The sequence below is a fragment of the Oncorhynchus gorbuscha genome, linkage group LG02 (assembly GCF_021184085.1).
Source record: "Oncorhynchus gorbuscha isolate QuinsamMale2020 ecotype Even-year linkage group LG02, OgorEven_v1.0, whole genome shotgun sequence".
NCBI lineage: Eukaryota > Metazoa > Chordata > Actinopteri > Salmoniformes > Salmonidae > Oncorhynchus > Oncorhynchus gorbuscha.
Genome location: NC_060174.1, coordinates 107,606,814 through 107,628,072, shown reverse-complemented (window position 1 = coordinate 107,628,072; position 21,259 = coordinate 107,606,814). Strand labels below are relative to the sequence as shown.

The following is a 21,259-nucleotide window of genomic DNA, read 5'->3' as shown; positions in this document are numbered from 1 at the left end:
ATGGTCATCATAATGAGAGAGTTAGGTTTAGGGTTATATAGATCTATGTTACCTGAGAGGGTGACATATTGCCAGGTACCGGTCCATAGCCATGGTCATCATAATGAGAGAGTTAGGTTTAGGGTTATATAGATCTATGTTACCTGAGAGGGTGACATATTGCCAGGTACCGGTCCATAGCCATGGTCATCATAATGAGAGAGTTAGGTTTAGGGTTATATAGATCTATGTTACCTGAGAGGGTGACATATTCCCAGGTACCGGTCCTTAGCCATGGTCATCATAATGAGAGAGTTAGGTTTAGGGTTATATAGATCTATGTTACCTGAGAGGGTGACATATTGCCAGGTACCGGTCCATAGCCATGGTCATCATAATGAGAGAGTTAGGTTTAGGGTTATATAGATCTATGTTACCTGAGAGGGTGACATATTGCCAGGTACCGGTCCATAGCCATGGTCATCATAATGAGAGAGTTAGGTTTAGGGTTATATAGATCTATGTTACCTGAGAGGGTGACATATTGCCAGGTACCGGTCCATAGCCATGGTCATCATAATGAGAGAGTTAGGTTTAGGGTTATATAGATCTATGTTACCTGAGAGGGTGACATATTCCCAGGTACCGGTCCTTAGCCATGGTCATCATAATGAGAGAGTTAGGTTTAGGGTTATATAGATCTATGTTACCTGAGAGGGTGACATATTCCCAGGTACCGGTCCTTAGCCATGGTCATCATAATGAGAGAGTTAGGTTTAGGGTTATATAGATCTATGTTACCTGAGAGGGTGACATATTGCCAGGTACCGGTCCATAGCCATGGTCATCATAATGAGAGAGTTAGGTTTAGGGTTATATAGATCTATGTTACCTGAGAGGGTGACATATTGCCAGGTACCGGTCCATAGCCATGGTCATCATAATGAGAGAGTTAGGTTTAGGGTTATATAGATCTATGTTACCTGAGAGGGTGACATATTGCCAGGTACCGGTCCATAGCCATGGTCATCATAATGAGAGAGTTAGGTTTAGGGTTATATAGATCTATGTTACCTGAGAGGGTGACATATTCCCAGGTACCGGTCCTTAGCCATGGTCATCATAATGAGAGAGTTAGGTTTAGGGTTATATAGATCTATGTTACCTGAGAGGGTGACATATTGCCAGGTACCGGTCCATAGCCATGGTCATCATAATGAGAGAGTTAGGTTTAGGGTTATATAGATCTATGTTACCTGAGAGGGTGACATATTGCCAGGTACCGGTCCATAGCCATGGTCATCATAATGAGAGAGTTAGGTTTAGGGTTATATAGATCTATGTTACCTGAGAGGGTGACATATTGCCAGGTACCGGTCCATAGCCATGGTCATCATAATGAGAGAGTTAGGTTTAGGGTTATATAGATCTATGTTACCTGAGAGGGTGACATATTCCCAGGTACCGGTCCTTAGCCATGGTCATCATAATGAGAGAGTTAGGTTTAGGGTTATATAGATCTATGTTACCTGAGAGGGTGACATATTGCCAGGTACCGGTCCATAGCCATGGTCATCATAATGAGAGAGTTAGGTTTAGGGTTATATAGATCTATGTTACCTGAGAGGGTGACATATTGCCAGGTACCGGTCCATAGCCATGGTCATCATAATGAGAGAGTTAGGTTTAGGGTTATATAGATCTATGTTACCTGAGAGGGTGACATATTGCCAGGTACCGGTCCATAGCCATGGTCATCATAATGAGAGAGTTAGGTTTAGGGTTATATAGATCTATGTTACCTGAGAGGGTGACATATTCCCAGGTACCGGTCCTTAGCCATGGTCATCATAATGAGAGAGTTAGGTTTAGGGTTATATAGATCTATGTTACCTGAGAGGGTGACATATTCCCAGGTACCGGTCCATAGCCATGGTCATCATAATGAGAGAGTTAGGTTTAGGGTTATATAGATCTATGTTACCTGAGAGGGTGACATATTGCCAGGTACCGGTCCATAGCCATGGTCATCATAATGAGAGAGTTAGGTTTAGGGTTATATAGATCTATGTTACCTGAGAGGGTGACATATTGCCAGGTACCGGTCCATAGCCATGGTCATCATAATGAGAGAGTTAGGTTTAGGGTTATACCTGAGATCTATGTTACCTGAGAGGGTTTAGACATATTGACATATTGCAGGTACCGGTCCATAGCCATGGTCATCATAATGAGAGAGTTAGGTTTAGGGTTATATAGATCTATGTTACCTGAGAGGGTGACATATTCCCAGGTACCGGTCCTTAGCCATGGTCATCATAATGAGAGAGTTAGGTTTAGGGTTATATAGATCTATGTTACCTGAGAGGGTGACATATTGCCAGGTACCGGTCCATAGCCATGGTCATCATAATGAGAGAGTTAGGTTTAGGGTTATATAGATCTATGTTACCTGAGAGGGTGACATATTCCCAGGTACCGGTCCATAGCCATGGTCATCATAATGAGAGAGTTAGGTTTAGGGTTATATAGATCTATGTTACCTGAGAGGGTGACATATTGCCAGGTACCGGTCCATAGCCATGGTCATCATAATGAGAGAGTTAGGTTTAGGGTTATATAGATCTATGTTACCTGAGAGGGTGACATATTGCCAGGTACCGGTCCTTAGCCATGGTCAACATAATGAGAGAGTTAGGTTTAGGGTTATATAGATCTATGTTACCTGAGAGGGTGACATATTGCCAGGTACCGGTCCTTAGCCATGGTCATCATAATGAGAGAGTTAGGTTTAGGGTTATATAGATCTATGTTACCTGAGAGGGTGACATATTGCCAGGTACCGGTCCATAGCCATGGTCAACATAATGAGAGAGTTAGGTTTAGGGTTATATAGATCTATGTTACCTGAGAGGGTGACATATTGCCAGGTACCGGTCCATAGCCATGGTCATCATAATGAGAGAGTTGAGCGTTCCAAAATAGTGGATCATTTGTTCCTGGAACATGCAGGTGTGGAAGGAGATCCTCCCGTCGTTCCACCACCACCGAGCTATCAGATTGGGAAGGGCCACTGTGGCAAAACCTAGAGAGGTGAGGAGGGGGAATGAGAGGTGGGAAGGGTGGAGGAGGGGGAAGGAGAGGAGAGGAGAGGTGGGAAATGGAGATGTGGGATGGGGAGAGGAGGGGGGAGGAGAGGTGGGAAGGGGAGAGGAGGGAGGAGGAGAGGTGGGAAGGGGAGAGGAGGGAGGAGGAGAGGTGGGAAGGGGAGAGGAGGGAGGAGGAGAGGAGAAGTGGGAAATGGAGAGGAGGGGGAAGGAGAGGTGGGAAGGGTGGAGGAGGGGGAAGGAGAGGAGAGGAGAGGTGGGAAATGGAGATGTGGGGGAAGGAGAGGTGGGAAGGGTGGAGGAGGGAGGAGGGGAGGAGAGGTGAGAAATGGAGAGGAGGGGGAAGGAAAGGTGGGGAGTAGAGGAGAGGCAGGAAAGGGAGACGTGGGATGGGGAGAGGAGGAGGGAGGAGAGGTGGGTAGGGGAGAGGTGGGGAGTAGAGGAGAGGCAGGAAAGGGAGATGTGGGATGGGGAGAGGAGGGGGAGGAGAGGTGGGTAGGGGAGAGGTGGGGAGTAGAGGAGAGGCAGGAAAGGGAGACGTGGGATGGGGAGAGGAGGGGGAGGAGAGGTGGGTAGGGAGAGGTGGGGAGTAGAGGAGAGGCAGGAAAGGGAGACGTGGGATGGGGAGAGGAGGGGGGAGGAGAGGTGGGTAGGGGAGAGGTGGGGAGTAGAGGAGAGGTGGGAAAGGGAGATGTGGGATGGGGAGAGGAGGGGGGAGTAGAGGTGGGATGGGGAGAGGAGGAGGGAGGGTGGAGGAGACCACATTAGACTATTGAGACACAGACAGGAAGGGAAGGAGATCCTCCCGTTGTCCCACCAGTATCGGATTATCAATTTGTTATTAAAGATAACAAATTTGTACATACTGACTGTGACGTCAGAGAGGGACTCTCCATGTGATTAAAGGAGGCAGGTATTGGGACACATTTTAACAGCACACTCTTTCTCTCATGAGCTCGCCTCGCTCATTGATGTCTGTGCCCAGCGAGACACATTTAAGCTCCCTCAGCAGTCTAATTGGGGAAGGAAGGAGCAAGACAGAGTTCACATTTAAAAAGACCAGACATTCTAACATGACTCCTATATCTGACAGAACCAGGCTGAGTATCTTATCTATATCTGACAGAACCAGGCTGAGCATCTTACCTATATCTGACAGAACCAGGCTGAGCATCTTACCTATATCTGACAGAACCAGGCTGAGCATCTTACCTATATCTGACAGAACCAGGCTGAGCATCTTACCTATATCTGACAGAGCCAGGCTGAGCATGATGATGTACATGGGTTTCTGCAGGCTGTGCTCCAGGGCAAACAGCACAACCAGCAGGAAGTTCCCCACCACCGTGGTCACATAGACGCAGAAGAAGAACCAGGCCACCAGATGGAAGAAGGATGGATGGAGCCCCGGGAAGCCCACGATCACAAACTCTGACACACGCGTGTAGTTCTCATCTCCCTCAAACATGCTGTATTGGGGAAGGTGGAGGGAGGGAGGGATGGGGAGAGACAACATCAGAGAGAAAACCTCTCATACATGAAGATAGAGGCACTAAAGCCTGTCCTGAAATTGTTAATTACTCATCTAAAATAGTTTCAGCTGCAGGAGAGAGAGAGAGAGAGAGAGAGAGAGAGAGAGAGAGAGAGAGAGAGAGAGAGAGAGAGAGAGAGAGAGAGAGAGAGAGAGAGAGAGAGAGAGAGAGAGAGAGAGAGAGAGAGAGAGAGAGAGAGAGAGAGAGAGAGAGAGAGAGAGAGAGAGAGAGAGATGTTGAAGACCCTGTTTGATCTCTCTCCATCCTTACCTCCCTCCCAACCAGAGACCCCAGAGGTGTGTGCCGTGTCCCGTTCTGAACCTCCCAGCCTTATACCCAGCATGCCCTTTTGACAGGACAGCCAACAGCCAATAAAAAACCTGCCCTCTGCTGATGTCACTCAATTCATGTCCCTCACAGATAATTTCATCCCTGGCCATGCCTCTCCAGGGCTGGGCAAGTCTTCTCTATCTAAACAGATATGGTGGAATGTGAACACAGTTTTAATGTGAACACAGTGTAATGTGAACATGGTGTAATGTGAACATGGTGTAATGTGAACATGGTGTAATGTGAACATGGTGTAATGTGAACACGGTGTAATGTGAACACGGTGTAATGTGTAATGTGAACACGGTGTAATGTGAACATGGTGTAATGTGAACATGGTGTAATGTGTAATGTGAACATGGTGTAATGTGAACATGGTGTAATGTGTAATGTGAACATGGTGTAATGTGAACATGGTGTAATGTGAACATGGTGTAATGTGTAATGTGAACATGGTGTAATGTGAACATGGTGTAATGTGAACATGGTGTAATGTGTAATGTGAACATGGTGTAATGTGAACATGGTGTAATGTGAACATGGTGTAATGTGAACATGGTGTAATGTGAACATGGTGTAATGTGAACATGGTGTAATGTGAACATGGTGTAATATGAACATGGTGTAATGTGAACATGGTGTAATGTGAACATGGTGTAATGTGAACATGGTGTAATGTGTAATGTGAACATGGTGTAATGTGAACATGGTGTAATGTGAACATGGTGTAATGTGAACATGGTGTAATGTGAACATGGTTTAATGTGAACATGGTGTAATGTGAACATGGTGTAATGTGAACATGGTGTAATGTGAACATGGTGTAATGTGAACATGGTGTAATGTGAACATGGTGTAATGTGAACATGGTGTAATGTGTAATGTGAACACGGTGTAATGTGAACATGGTGTAATGTGAACATGGTGTAATATGAACATGGTGTAATGTGAACATGGTGTAATGTGTAATGTGAACATGGTGTAATGTGAACATGGTGTAATGTGAACATGGTGTAATGTGAACATGGTGTAATGTGAACATGGTGTAATGTGAACATGGTGTAATGTGTAATGTGAACACGGTGTAATGTGAACATGGTGTAATGTGAACATGGTGTAATATGAACATGGTGTAATGTGAACATGGTGTAATGTGTAATGTGAACATGGTGTAATGTGTAATGTGAACATGGTGTAATGTGAACATGGTGTAATGTGAACATGGTGTAATGTGAACATGGTGTAATGTGAACATGGTGTAATGTGAACATGGTGTAATGTGTAATGTGAACATGGTGTAATGTGAACATGGTGTAATGTGAACATGGTGTAATGTGTAATGTGAACATGGTGTAATGTGAACATGGTGTAATGTGAACATGGTTTAATGTGAACATGGTGTAATGTGTAATGTGAACATGGTGTAATGTGTAATGTGAACATGGTGTAATGTGAACATGGTGTAATGTGAACATGGTGTAATGTGAACATGGTGTAATGTGAACATGGTGTAATGTGAACATGGTGTAATGTGTAATGTGAACACACTCTTATTTAGAGTACATTGTCATAACAACCCCAACCGTTGCACCTCTCCCACTATATTGGTGGCAGCGGGGGGATCACTCCAAGAGTCTTGGTATCGTTAAGGACCTTGAGCGTGGCTGAGGTGCACCCATGACCAGCTTGGAAACCAGATTGTATAGCGGTACGATTGATTGAAAATGGTCAGTAATCTGTTTGTTAACTTGACTTTTGAAGACTTTAGAGATGCAAGGTAGGTTAGATATAGATCTGTGGCAGTTTGGGTCTAGAGTGTCTCCCTCTTTGAAGAGGGGGATGACTACGGCAGCTTTCCAATCTTTGGGAATCTCAGACGACACGAAAGAGAGGTTGAACAGGCTAGTAATAGGGGTTGCAACAATTTCGGCAGATAATTTAAGAAAGAGAGGGTCCAGATTGTCGAGCCCGGCTGATTTGTAGGAGTCCAGATTTTGCCACTCTTTCAGAACATCTGCTATCTGGATATGGGTGAAGGAGAAATGGTGGGGGCTTGGGCGGGTTGCTGTGGAGGGTGCCGGGCAGTTGACCGGGGTAGGGGTAGCCAGGTGGAAAGCATGGCCAGTCGTAGAGAAATGCTTATTGAAATTCTCAATTATAGTGGATTTGTTGGTTGTAACAGTGTTTCCTAGCCTGAGAGCAGTGGGTAGCTGGGAGGAGGTGCTCTTATTCTCCATGAACTTTACAGAGTCCCAGAACTTTGAGTTTGTACTGCAGGAAACAAATTTCTGTTTGAAAAAGCTTGCCTTAGCTTTCCTAACTGCCTGTGTATATTGGTTCCTGACTTCCCTGAAAAGTTGCATATCACGGGGGCTATTCGATGCTAATGCAGAACGCCACATTAGATCGGTGTACCTGATAAACTGTCCGTTGAGTGTATATATTCACTCCATATTGTACATTGTAATGCCCAGGGTGTAGTGGAGGAAGAGGTCAGACGCAGGAAACAGAGAGTTCAGAGTAGCGCTACTTATTTATTCACCACACAGGTGAAAACGACACCACTCAAACAAATGCCCCAAAACACAGGGGAACTAAACAGTCCTGAACACGTACACGTAAAAACCGTGACTTGCATGCGTGTAGAGAGTAAAACAATCCCGCACTCCCAGCAGGCGGGCCAGCTGGATAATAAAGCCTAACTCATCAACCTAACTAAACACAGGTGTAACTCATAAACAGACAAGGTGGGGGGGAGAAAAGGATCAGTGGCAGCTAGTAGGCCGGAGACGACGACCGCCGAGCGCCACCCGAACAGGAAGGGGAGCCACCTACATACATCATCTACTGTAAATGTGTTTATACTTCCTGTTTGCTCTGCATAATTGCTCTGTTTTTTCTGCATATACTGAATGTGGATTAGGTGTCAACTCTTAGTCTTTCTATTCTGTCTGTGTATTGTGTTTATTGTTGTCAGCATTATTTCTCCGTGTCAAATTCCTGGGTCATGTAAATATACTTTCTGGAAAAAGGTGATTCTTATTCTGAGACTGCAAGACTGTCACACAGCTACCGTGAAGATTAGCAGCTGTAGATCTGGACGGAGATCACTGTGCTTCAACAGCTGGAGATCTGGACGGAGGTCACTGTGCTTCAACAGCTGGAGATCTGGACGGAGGTCACTGTGCTTCAACAGCTGTAGATCTGGACGGAGGTCACTGTGCTTCAACAGCTGTAGATCTGGACGGAGATCACTGTGCTTCAACAGCTGGAGATCTGGACGGAGATCACTGTGCTTCAACAGCTGGAGATCTGGACGGAGGTCACTGTGCTTCAACAGCTGTAGATCTGGACGGAGATCACTGTGCTTCAACAGCTGGAGATCTGGACGGAGGTCACTGTGCTTCAACAGCTGGAGATCTGGACGGAGGTCACTGTGCTTCAACAGCTGGAGATCTGGACGGAGGTCACTGTGCTTCAACAGCTGGAGATCTGGACGGAGGTCACTGTGCTTCAACAGCTGGAGATCTGGACGGAGGTCACTGTGCTTCAACAGCTGGAGATCTGGACAGAGGTCACTGTGCTTCAACAGCTGGAGATCTGGACGGAGATCACTGTGCTTCAACAGCTGGAGATCTGGACGGAGGTCACTGTGCTTCAACAGCTGTAGATCTGGATGGAGGTCACTGTGCTTCAACAGCTGTAGATCTGGACGGAGGTCACTGTGCTTCAACAGCTGTAGATCTGGACGGAGTTCACTGTGCTTCAACAACTGGAGATCTGGACGGAGGTCACTGTGCTTCTGTTTGCTCTCTGGGATCTAGGTCAGGGTCTAGGTCAGGGTCTAGGTCAGGGTCTAGGTCAGAGTCAGGATCTAGGTCAGGATCTAGGTCTAGGTCAGGATCTAGGTCTAGGTCAGGGTCTAGGTCTAGGTCGGGGTCAGGGTCTAGGTCAGGGTCTAGGTCAGGGTCTAGGTCAGGGTCTAGGTCTGGGTCTAGGTCTGGGTCTAGGTCTAGGTCTGAGTCTAGGTCATGGTCTGGTTCTAGGTCAGGGTTCTAAGTCAGGGTCTGAGTCAGGGTCTGAGTCTAGGTCAGGGTCAGGGTCTAGGTCAGGGTCTAGGTCTAGGTCAGGGTCAGATTCAGGGTCTAGGTCAGGGTCAGATTCAGGGTCTAGGTCAGGGTCAGGGTCAGGGTCTAGGTCAGGGTCAGGGTCAAGGTCAAGGTCTGGGACTAGGTCAGGGTCAGGGTCAGGTTCAGGGTCTAGGTCTGGGACTAGGTCAGGTTCAGGGTCAGGTTCAGGGTCAGGGTCTAGGTCTGGGACTAGGTCAGGGTGTAGGTCAGGTTACTGGAAGCATCAAAAGGTTGCTACCTTAGTAGATTATTGTAGCGATCCTCACTAATGAGACAAGTTACAATTTCCCCACGTGTGATATCTATATTGGACCGTGTGTAGCTTGTTTGCCTTTCCCAAGAGTGACCCAGGATCAACGCTCGCCGTCTCCATTCCCTATATTATTTTAATACTGCGACTCTGTTTCTAGAGAGTTTTCAGAACCAGTCTCTCGAATCTCTCTTGTCTTCAGACAGTAGATTGTAGGGTTGATCAGAGAAGGTAACAACAGGGCTATAATCAGTAAGTTATTACACTCCATCAGGCTCAGCCTCGGGTCTGTCCTCATCAACAACCCAGAGGCTAACATGGTGTAACGGTTTTCTTTAGGCGAAGTGGAGGCGGGCCAAAATGCAGCGTGGTTGTTATTCGTTATTCTTTATAAAGAAACTGAACACAAATAAACTAACAAAACAACAAACGTGTGAAAACCTAAAACACAGAGACAGGAACAATCAGCCACAAACACACAGGGAAAAAAAACAGTCCTAACTGGAGCAAAACACAGAGACAGGAACAATCAGCCACAAACACACAGGGAAACCTAAAACAGTCCTATCTGGAGCAAAACACAGAGACAGGAACAATCACCCACACAGTGAAACCTAAAACAGTCCTAACAAAACACAGAGACAGGAACAATCACCCAACAGTGAAACCTAAAACAGTCCTATCTGTAAAACACAGAGACAGGAACAATCACCCACCAACACACAGTGAAACCTAAAACAGTCCTATCTGGTGCAAAACACAGAGACAGGAACAATCACCCACCAACACACAGTGAAACCTAAAACAGTCCTATCTTGTGCAAAACACAGAGACAGGAACAATCACCCACAAACACACAGTGAAACCTAAAACAGTCCTATCTGGTGCAAAACACAGAGACAGGAACAATCAGCCACAAACACACAGTGAAACCCAGGCTACCTAAGTATGATTCTCAATCAGAGACAACTAATGACACCTGCCTCTGATTGAGAACAATACTAGGCCGAAACAGAAATACCCAAAACATAGAAAAACAAACATAGACAGCCCACCCAACTCACGCCCTGACCATACTAAATAAATACAAAACAAAGGAAATAAAGGTCAGAATGGTAGGTAAGGTTCAGGGTTGACATAGAGCCAGAATGGTAGGTAAGGTTCAGGGTTGACATAGAGTCAGAATGGTAGGTAAGGTTCAGGGTTGACATAGAGCCAGAATGGTAGGTAAAGTTCAGGGTTGACATAGAGCTAGAATGGTAGGTAAGTTGACATAGAGCCAGAAATGCCAGAAGGTTCAGGGTTGACATAGAGCCAGAATGGTAGGTAAGGTTCAGGGTTGATATAGAGCCAGAATGGTAGGTAAGGTTCAGGGTTGACATAGAGCCAGAATGGTAGGTAAGGTTCAGGGTTGACATAGAGCCAGAATGGTAGGTAAGGTTCAGGGTTGACATAGAGCCAGAATGGTAGGTAAGGTTCAGGGTTGACATAGAGCCAGAATGGTAGGTAAGGTTCAGGGTTGACATAGAGCCAGAATGGTAGGTAAGTTGACATAGAGCCAGAATGGTCGGTAAGGTTCCGGGTTGATATAGAGCCAGAATGGTAGGTAAGGTTCAGGGTTGACATAGAGCCAGAATGGTAGGTAAGGTTCAGGGTTGACATAGAGCCAGAATGGTAGGTAAGGTTCAGGGTTGACATAGAGTCAGAATGGTAGGTAAGGTTCAGGGTTGACATAGAGCCAGAATGGTAGGTAAAGTTCAGGGTTGACATAGAGCTAGAATGGTAGGTAAGGTTCAGGGTTGACATAGAGCCAGAAATGTAGGTAAGGTTCAGGGTTGACATAGAGCCAGAATGGTAGGTATAAGGTTCAGGGTTGACATAGAGCCAGAATGGTAGGTAAGGTTCAGGGTTGACATAGAGCCAGAATGGTAGGTATAAGGTTCAGGGTTGACATAGAGCCAGAATGGTAGGTAAGGTCCAAGGTTGACATAGAGCCAGAATGGTAGGTAAGGTTCAGGGTTGATATAGAGCCAGGATGGTAGGTAAGGTTCAGGGTTGACATAGAGCCAGAATGGTAGGTAAGGTTCAGGGTTGACATAGAGCCAGAATGGTAGGTAAGTTGACATAGAGCCAGAATGGTCGGTAAGGTTCCGGGTTGATATAGAGCCAGAATGGTAGGTAAGGTTCAGGGTTGACATAGAGCCAGAATGGTAGGTAAGGTCCAAGGTTGACATAGAGCCAGAATGGTAGGTAAGGTTCAGGGTTGATATAGAGCCAGAATGGTAGGTAAGGTTCAGGGTTGACATAGAGCCAGAATGGTAGGTAAGGTTCAGGGTTGATATAGAGCCAGAATGGTAGGTAAGGTTCAGGGTTGACATAGAGCCAGAATGGTAGGTAAGGTTCAGGGTTGACATAGAGCCAGAATGGTAGGTAAGGTTCAGGGTTGATATAGAGCCAGAATGGTAGGTAAGGTTCAGGGTTGACATAGAGCCAGAATGGTAGGTAAGGTTCAGGGTTGATATAGAGCCAGAATGGTAGGTAAGGTTCAGGGTTGACATAGAGCCAGAATGGTAGGTAAGGTTCAGGGTTGACATAGAGCCAGAATGGTAGGTAAGGTTCAGGGTTGACATAGGCAGCACTGATTAAGGCTATGTAATCACAGAACCTGAGTTGGAAGTATGGAAGGCTGTCAAAGTCTGTCCAAGCAAGCTCAGTTCCCGAGAACACTATGAACCAGGAAGCTATTCTAAAACAATTGGTCAGGATGCTGTGGTACCGAAGAGGGGTTCAGTCCAAAGTCATCAGTGACAGGGACAGACAATCTGTGATGTCACCCAGGTGGTAGATGTACATGCTTGATATGCAGGAGTAGTAGGAGATGGTTTTGACCTCGGCCAGCAGGACAGAGATCATGGTGGTGCTGGAGATGGACATGATGGGTGGGCCAGCAGGACAGAGATCATGGTGGTGCTGGAGATGGACATGATGGGTGGGACAGCAGGACAGAGATCATGGTGGTGGTGCTGGAGATGGACATGATGGTGGGCCAGGAGGACAGAGATCATGGTGGTGCTGGTGATGGACATGATGGTGGGCCAGCAGGACAGAGATCATGGTGGTGCTGGAGATGGACATGATGGGTGGGCCAGCAGGACAGAGATCATGGTGGAGCTGGAGATGGACATGATGGTGGGCCAGCAGGACAGAGATCATGGTGGTGGGCCAGCAGGACATAGATCATGGTGGTGCTGGAGATGGACATGATGGTGGGCCAGCAGGACAGAGATCATTTTTTATTTTATTTTTTATTTCACCTTTATTTAACCAGGTAAGCTAGTTGAGAACAGGTTCTCATTTGCAACTGCGACCTGGCCAAGATAAAGCATAGCAGTGTGAACAGACAACACAGAGTTACACATGGAGTAAACAATTAACAAGTCAATAACACAGTAGAAAAAAAGGGGAGTCTATATACAATGTGTGCAAAAGGCATGAGGAGGTAGGTGAATAATTACAATTTTGCAGATTAACACTGGAGTGATAAATGATCAGATGGTCATGTACAGGTAGAGATATTGGTGTGCAAAAGAGCAGAAAAGTAAATAAATAAAAACAGTGTGGGGATGAGGTAGGTGAAAATGGGTGGGCTATTTACCAATAGACTATGTGCAGCTGCAGCGATTGGTTAGCTGCTCAGATAGCTGATGTTTGAAGTTGATGAGGGAGGTAAAAGTCTCCAACTTCAGCGATTTTTGCAATTCGTTCCAGTCACAGGCAGCAGAGTACTGGAACGAAAGGCGGCCAAATGAGGTGTAGGCTTTAGGGATGATCAGTGAGATACACCTGCTGGAGCGCGTGCTACGGATGGGTGTTGCCATCGTGACCAGTGAACTGAGATAAGGCGGAGCTTTACCTAGCATGGACTGGTAGATGACCTGGAGCCAGTGGGTCTGGCGAGGAATATGTAGCGAGGGCCAGCCGACTAGAGCATACAAGTCGCAGTGGTGGGTGGTATAAGGAGCTTTAGTGACAAAACGGATGGCACTGTGATAAACTGCATCCAGTTTGCTGAGTAGAGTGTTGGAAGCAATCTTGTAGATGGCATCGCCGAAGTCGAGGATCGGTAGGATAGTCAGTTTTACTAGGGTAAGCTTGGCGGCGTGAGTGAAGGAGGCTTTGTTGCGGAATAGAAAGCCGACTCTTGATTTGATTTTCGATTGGAGATGTTTGATATGAGTCTGGAAGGAGAGTTTGCAGTCTAGCCAGACACCTAGGTACTTATAGATGTCCACATATTCAAGGTCGGAACCATCCAGGGTGGTGATGCTGGTCAGGCGTGCGGGTGCAGGCAGCGATCGGTTGAAAAGCATGCATTTGGTTTTACTAGCGTTTAAGAGCAGTTGGAGGCCACGGAAGGAGTGTTGTATGGCATTGAAGCTCGTTTGGAGGTTAGATAGCACAGTGTCCAATGACGGGACGAAAGTATATTGAATGGTGTCGTCTGCGTAGAGGTGGATCAGGGAATCGCCCGCAGCAAGAGCAACATCATTGATATACACAGAGAAAAGAGTCGGCCCGAGAATTGAACCCTGTGGCACCCCCATAGAGACTGCCAGAGGACCGGACAGCATGCCCTCCGATTTGACACACTGAACTCTGTCTGCAAAGTAATTGGTGAACCAGGCAAGGCAGTCATCCGAAAAACCGAGGCTACTGAGTTTGCCGATAAGAATATGGTGATTGACAGAGTCGAAAGCCTTGGCAAGGTCAATGAAGACGACTGCACAGTACTGTCTTTTATCGATGGCGGTTATGATATCGTTTAGTACCTTGAGTGTGGCTGAGGTGCACCCGTGACCGGCTCGGAAACCAGATTGCACAGCGGAGAAGGTACGGTGGGATTCGAGATGGTCAGTGACCTGTTTGTTGACTTGGCTTTCGAAGACCTTAGATAGGCAGGGCAGGATGGATATAGGTCTGTAACAGTTTGGGTCCATGGTGTCTCCCCCTTTGAAGAGGGGGATGACTGTGGCAGCTTTCCAATCCTTGGGGATCTCAGACGATATGAAAGAGAGGTTGAACAGGCTGGTAATAGGGGTTGCGACAATGGCGGCGGATAGTTTCAGAAATAGAGGGTCCAGATTGTCAAGCCCAGCTGATTTATACGGGTCCAGGTTTTGCAGCTTTTTCAGAACATCTGCTATCTGGATTTGGGTAAAGGAGAACCTGAGCCAGCAGGACAGAGATCATGGTGGTGGGCCAGCAGTGCAACACCAGAGGATGTGTCATCAGATCTGGTCAACTTAAATAGACCACCATGCTAAGGAAGGAGTGGTGAATATGATGGTGCAATCTCAGCTGATGGGTTGGCTGTCTGACCTGGCTTCACAAAATACATTTTCATTGGGGAATATTGGGCCTCTCCGACAACTTGTAGGGATGCAGTACAAGCCTCTAACAGCTGAGAAGCTGTCCTTCTACACAGGTGCCTATGTTATGAGCATGTACAGAAACACTTTTTTTTAAGTGACCATGGGTCAGGACTTTCTGGTCCCTGTCCTCCCGTTTCACTGCCCTCATGTTCTCATTGGCTCGTCGTCCCGTATCACTGCCCTCATGTTCTCATTGGTCTCTCTTCCCATTTCACTGTCCTCATGTTCTCATTGGTCAGTCTTCCCGTTTCACTGTCCTCATGTTCTCATTGGTCTGTCTTCCCGTTTCACTGCCCTCATGTTCTCATCAATAAATCAAATCAAATGTTATTGGTCACATACACATATTCAGCAGATGTTATTGTTAGTGTAGCGAAATGCTTGTGTTCCGAGCTCCAACAGTGCAGTAGTAATTAATAAAATGGAGGAGAAGGGACAGCCTTGTCTAGTCCCACATTTTCAGTAGTTTATTTAGAGAGCTTTGCAGCCAACTGCAAGTTGGAACAAACTGTCTGACTTTGTTGTTTAGCCCTTTGACATTAAAATGCTCTCTCTCTCTCTCTCTCTCTCTCTCTCTCTCTCTCTCTCTCTCTCTCTCTCTCTCTCTCTCTCTGTCTCTGTCTCTGTCTCTGTCTCTGTCTCTCTCTCTCTCTCTCTCTCTCTCTCTCTCTCTCTCTCTCTCTCTCTCTCTCTCTCTCTCTCTCTCTCTCTCTCTCTCTCTCTCTCTCTCTCTCTCTCTCTCTGCAGAGCAGTATTCCCATCTGGTCTAGTGTTCCTGTCAAATTCCTCAGATTCATCGTCAACAAACAGGTGGTCATCAGAGACCTAATTAGAGTGTTGGTACACCTGGGATGGCTGAGTAATCACCTCACCTGTTTACATGTAGCCATGCAGGTGATGATGGAACTTGTTGGCTACATGATGCTGTGTTGTAGATAAACTTTAGGCCACAAATTTGGCCCCAACACTTCATGTTTTCACTTCCAATAAAATAAAATAAAATTGTATTTGTCGCATTCTTCGTGAAAAACAGTTGTAGACTAACAGTGAAATGTTTACTTCCCAACAATGCAGAGAGAAAAAAATAAGAAAAATAATAACAACACAAGGATTAAATACACAAAGAGTAATGATAAATTGGCCAAATACTCGGGGTACGGGTTTTCGGTCATTGGAAATGATGGCGGAAACATGTAGATAAAAAGACACGAGCTGGTGTACACCCAGAATGTGGAGGTGCTGACTAACAGCCAATAAACTATAAACTATCAAACTGAAGAAAGGCGCACACTGTGTATAAACTCCCAGCAATTTAATGGGTTTTTAAACAACATTTTCGGCTTCCAACATTATGTACAAAACAAAATGTAAGTTCAGAGTAATAAAAAAAAACACACACAAAAAATAGCAAAATTGGTCCGGATCTCGTAAGACAGCTGCAACGCCATCATCTTCTACCATTACAACCATCATCTTCTACCATTACAACCATCATCTTCTACCATTACAACCATCGTCTTCTACCATTACAACCATCATCTTCTACCATTACAACCATCATCTTCTACCATTACAACCATCATCTTCTACCAATACAACCATCATCTTCTACCATTACAACCATCGTCTTCTACCATTACAACCATCATCTTCTACCATTACAACCATCGTCTTCTACCATTACAACCATCATCTTCTACCATTACAACCATCATCTTCTACCATTACAACCATCATCTTCTACCATTACAACCATCATCTTCTACCATTACAACCATCATCTTCTACCAATACAACCATCATCTTCTACCATTACAACCATCGTCTTCTACCATTTCAACCATCATCTTCTACCATTACAACCAACATCTTCTACCATTACAACCATCATCTTCTACCATTACAATCATCATCTTCTACCATTACAACCATCGTCTTCTACCATTACAACCATCATCTTCTACCATTACAAGCATCATCTTTTACCATTACAATCATCATCTTCTACCATTACAACCATCATCTTCTACTATTACAACCATCATCTTCTACCATTACAAGCATCATCTTCTACCATTACAACCATCATCTTCTACCATTACAACCATCATCTTCTACCATTACAATCATCATCTTCTACCATTACAACCATCATCTTCTACCATTACAACCATCATCTTCTACCATTACAACCATCATCTTCTACCATTACAATCATCATCTTCTACCATTACAACCATCATCTTCTACCATTACAACCATCATCTTCTACCATTACAACCATCGTCTTCTACCATCATCATCTTCTACCATTACAACCATCATCTTCTACCATTACAACCATCATCTTCTACCATTACAACCATCATCTTCTACCATTACAACCATCATCTTCTACCATTACAACCATCATCTTCTACCATTACAACCATCATCTTCTACCATTACAACCATCATCTTCTACCATTACAACCATCATCTTCTACCATTACAACCATCATCTTCTACCATTACCACCATCATTACAACCATCATCTCTTCTACCATTACAACCATCATCTTCTACCATTACAACCATCATCTTCTACCATTACAACCATCATCTTCTACCATTACCATCATCATTACAACCATCATTACAAACACCATCTTCTACCATTACAATCATCATCTTCTACCATTACAATCATCATCTTCTACCATTACAACCATCATCTTCTACCATTACAACCATCATCTTCTACCATTACAACCATCATCTTCTACCATTACAACCATCATCTTCTACCATTACAACCATCATCTTCTACCATTACAATCATCATCTTCTACCATTACAATCAACCGTCTTCTACCATTACAACTATCATCTTCTACCATTACAATCATCATCTTCTACCATTACAATCATCATCTTCTACCATTACAACCATCATCTTCTACCATTACAACCATCGTCTTCTACCATTACAACCATCGTCTTCTACCATTACAACCATCATCTTCTACCATTACAACCATCATCTTCTACCATTACCACCATCATTACAACCATCATTACAAACACCATCTTCTACCATTACAACCATCATCTTCTACCATTACAACCATCATCTTCTACCATTACCACCATCATTACAACCATCATTACAAACACCATCTTCTACCATTACAACCATCATCTTCTACCATTACATCATCTTCTATTACATCATCTCTACCATTACCATCATCTTCTACCATTACAACCATCATCTTCACCATTACAATCATCTTCTACCATTACAACCATCATCTTCTATTACTCATCTACCATTACAATCATCATCTTCTACCATTACAACCATCATCTTCTACCATTACAATCATCATCTTCTACCATTACAACCATCATCTTCTACCATTACAACCATCATCTTCTACCATTACAATCATCATCTTCTACCATTACAACCATTTCTACCATTACAACCATCATCTTCTACCATTACAATCCATCCATTACAACCATCATCTTCTACCATTACAACCATCATCTTCTACCATTACAATCATCATCTTCTACCATTACAATACAACCATCATCTTCTACCATTACAATCATATCATCTTCTACCATTACAACCATCATCTTCTACCATTACAACATCTTCTACCATACCATTACAATCATCATCTTCTACCATTACAATCATCATCTTCTACCATTACAACCATCATCTTCTACCATTACAACCATCATCTTCTACCATTACAATCATCATCTTCTACCATTACAACCATCATCTTCTACCATTACAATCATCATCTTCTACCATTACAACCATCATCTTCTACCATTACAACCATCATCTTCTACCATTACAATCATCATCTTCTACCATTACAACCATCATTACAACCATCATTACAACCATCATTACAAACACCATCTTCTACCATTACAACCATCATCTTCTACCATTAGAATCTGATAGTCACAGTTCCTTCTTGCAGTATGAAGCGGATGAGACATTCAAAGTTGTGCCCTCTTGTGGGAATTGCCTGGGTATATATCTAGAGATAGCTTATACCTTGAAAATCATCAACTGTATCTTGCTCTGTTTAGAGCCAATTGGTTGACCGCTCTATGAGTGGCTCAAGGAGGATCCGTGAGGATTATCAATTCAATGAGAAAGCACTAATCCTGGTCCCTGATGATATTTATTAACCTTAATTAGAGAGGTGGGGGATTCAGGGAAAACCATTAGTCTAATAAATAGACCTCTGAACCAGGGGACTGTAGGTGTTGAGCCCAGGGGGAAAACATAGCTCCATAGCATTGCATAGCGTTGTGTAGCATGGCATAGAGTTGCGTAGCATTGCATAGCGTTGCATAGCATTGCATAGCGTTGCGTAGCATGGCATAGAGTTGCGTAGCATTACATAGCGTTGCGTAGCATTGCATAGCGTTGCGTAGCATTGCATAGCGTTGCGTAGCATTGCATAGCGCTGCGTAGCATTGCATAGCGTTGCGTAGCATTGCATAACGTTGCGTAGCATTGCATAACGTTGCGTAGCATTGCATAGCGTTGCGTAGCATTGCATAGCGTTGCGTAGCATTGCATAGCATTGCGTTGCATTGCATAGGATGGTATGCAATGGTCTCAGGATGGTAAGTTGGTGGTTGAAGATTTCCCTCTAGTGGTGTGGGGGCTGTGCTTTGGCAAAGTGGGTGGGGTTATATCCTTCCTGTTTGGCCCTGTCCGGGGGTGTCCTCGGATGGGGCCACAGTGTCTCCTGACCCCTCCTGTCTCAGCCTCCAGTATTTATGCTGCAGTAGTTTATGTGTCGGGGGGCTAGGGTCAGTTTGTTTATCTGGAGTACTTCTCCTGTCCTATTCGGTGTCCTGTGTAAATCTAAGTGTGCGTTCTCTAATTCTCTCCTTCTCTCTGTCTTTCTCTCTCTCGGAGGACCTGAGCCCTAGGTCCATGCCCCAGGACTACCTGACATGATGACTCCTTGCTGTCCCCAGTCCACCTGGCCATGCTGCTGCTCCAGTTTCAACTGGCCTGGGCCCTAGGACCATGTCCCAGGACTACCTGACATGAGGACTCCTTGCTGTCCCCAGTCCACCTGGCCATGCTCCTGCTCCAGTTTCAACTGTTCTGCCTTACTATTATTCAACCATGCTGGTCATTTATGAACATTTGAACATCTTGGCCACGTTCTGTTATAATCTCCACCCGGCACAGCCAGAAGAGGACTGGCCACCCCACATATGCTCTCTCTAATTCTCTCTTTCTTTCTCTCTCTCGGAGGACCTGAGCCCTAGGACCGTGCCCCAGGACTACCTGACATGATGGCTCCTTGCTGTCCCCAGTCCACCTGACTGTGCTGCTGCTCCAGTTTCAACTGTTCTGCCTTATTATTATTTGACCATGCTGGTCATTTATGAACATTTGAACATCTTGGTCATGTTCTGTTATAATCTCTACCCGGCACAGCCAGAAGAGGACTGGCCACCCCACATAGCCCGGTTCCTCTCTAGGTTTCTTCCTAGGTTTTGGCCTTTCTAGGGAGTTTTTCCTAGCCACCGTGCTTTTACACCTGCATTGTTTGCTGTTTGGGGTTTTAGGCTGGGTTTCTGTACAGCACTTTGAGATATCAGCTGATGTACGAAGGGCTATATAAATAAATTTGATTCGATTTGATTTGATTTGATAGCTTTGCGTAGCATTGAATAGCATAGAATGATTAAACCAGTGGACTACAGTTGTTTACCCCCAAGAGATACCATACCACAGTTATTTTTTTCGGGAGATATACACTCTATGATATTCAAATCCGGACATCTACAGTACTGCTGGTTTTCTTTTCTTCTTCTCCTAGTTAATTGATGGGTTATCAGGGGATGATCAGAGGAGACGGTTGAAACCAGCAGTCCGTGTTCTTACTGGCTCATGACTTTTGATTTTGTTCAAGTTTTCTTATATTTCTTTAAGGGTAAATTTTTTAAAAAATGTTTTAAAGCCAGAACCAAAACTTAGACCACACCCCGATACAAAAGTAATTAACTGTGACCTCCAAGTGGGTCCTGACCCATCATTTCTAGCCATGGTCTGGTGTGCAGAAATATATGTTTAGTTATCAAGAACCACTGTATGTAATGTTAAATTAGAGACTTTTATGATGGCGTCGCCATCTACAATTCATGTCGGGGGCTCTTATTCTGAAAAACAAAAACCCTTCCCATACTCACCTGCGCATGACAAGAGAATCACGTGAGAGATGTGTGTGAGTGACAAAGAAGTGAAGTGAGGAGATAACGTGTCGTGACAGTTTGTGCTGCTGCTACTTGGATGGAGTAAAATCCATAGAAAGGAACTTGATCGTAACCCAATTCTTTATCATCGAACCCGGAGCGCTTTGGAGAAGGTGATAGATAATTAAGTCATGAAGTTAGGGCTACTAAAATAGAAGAGCTATACTATTCTACACACAGCTTTGGAAGGTCAAA

At 44.8% G+C, this 21,259-nt stretch overlaps 1 protein-coding gene across 1 annotated transcript in view; it reads right to left on the bottom strand.

Annotated features, from left to right (window-relative positions):
* LOC124015240 (olfactory receptor 1500-like) overlaps positions 1-4,952 on the bottom strand; it is a 17,028-nt gene extending 12,076 nt beyond the window's left edge. Inside the window, exons 1-3 of the mRNA XM_046330316.1 lie at positions 4,889-4,952; positions 4,332-4,555; positions 2,887-3,064 (exon numbers count right to left, since the gene is read on the bottom strand). Of these exons, the coding sequence (XP_046186272.1) occupies positions 2,887-3,064; positions 4,332-4,554 (401 nt within the window). The 5' untranslated portion in view covers position 4,555; positions 4,889-4,952. The remainder of the gene's footprint in view (positions 1-2,886; positions 3,065-4,331; positions 4,556-4,888) is intronic.
* Positions 4,953-21,259: the final 16,307 nt, after the last annotated feature.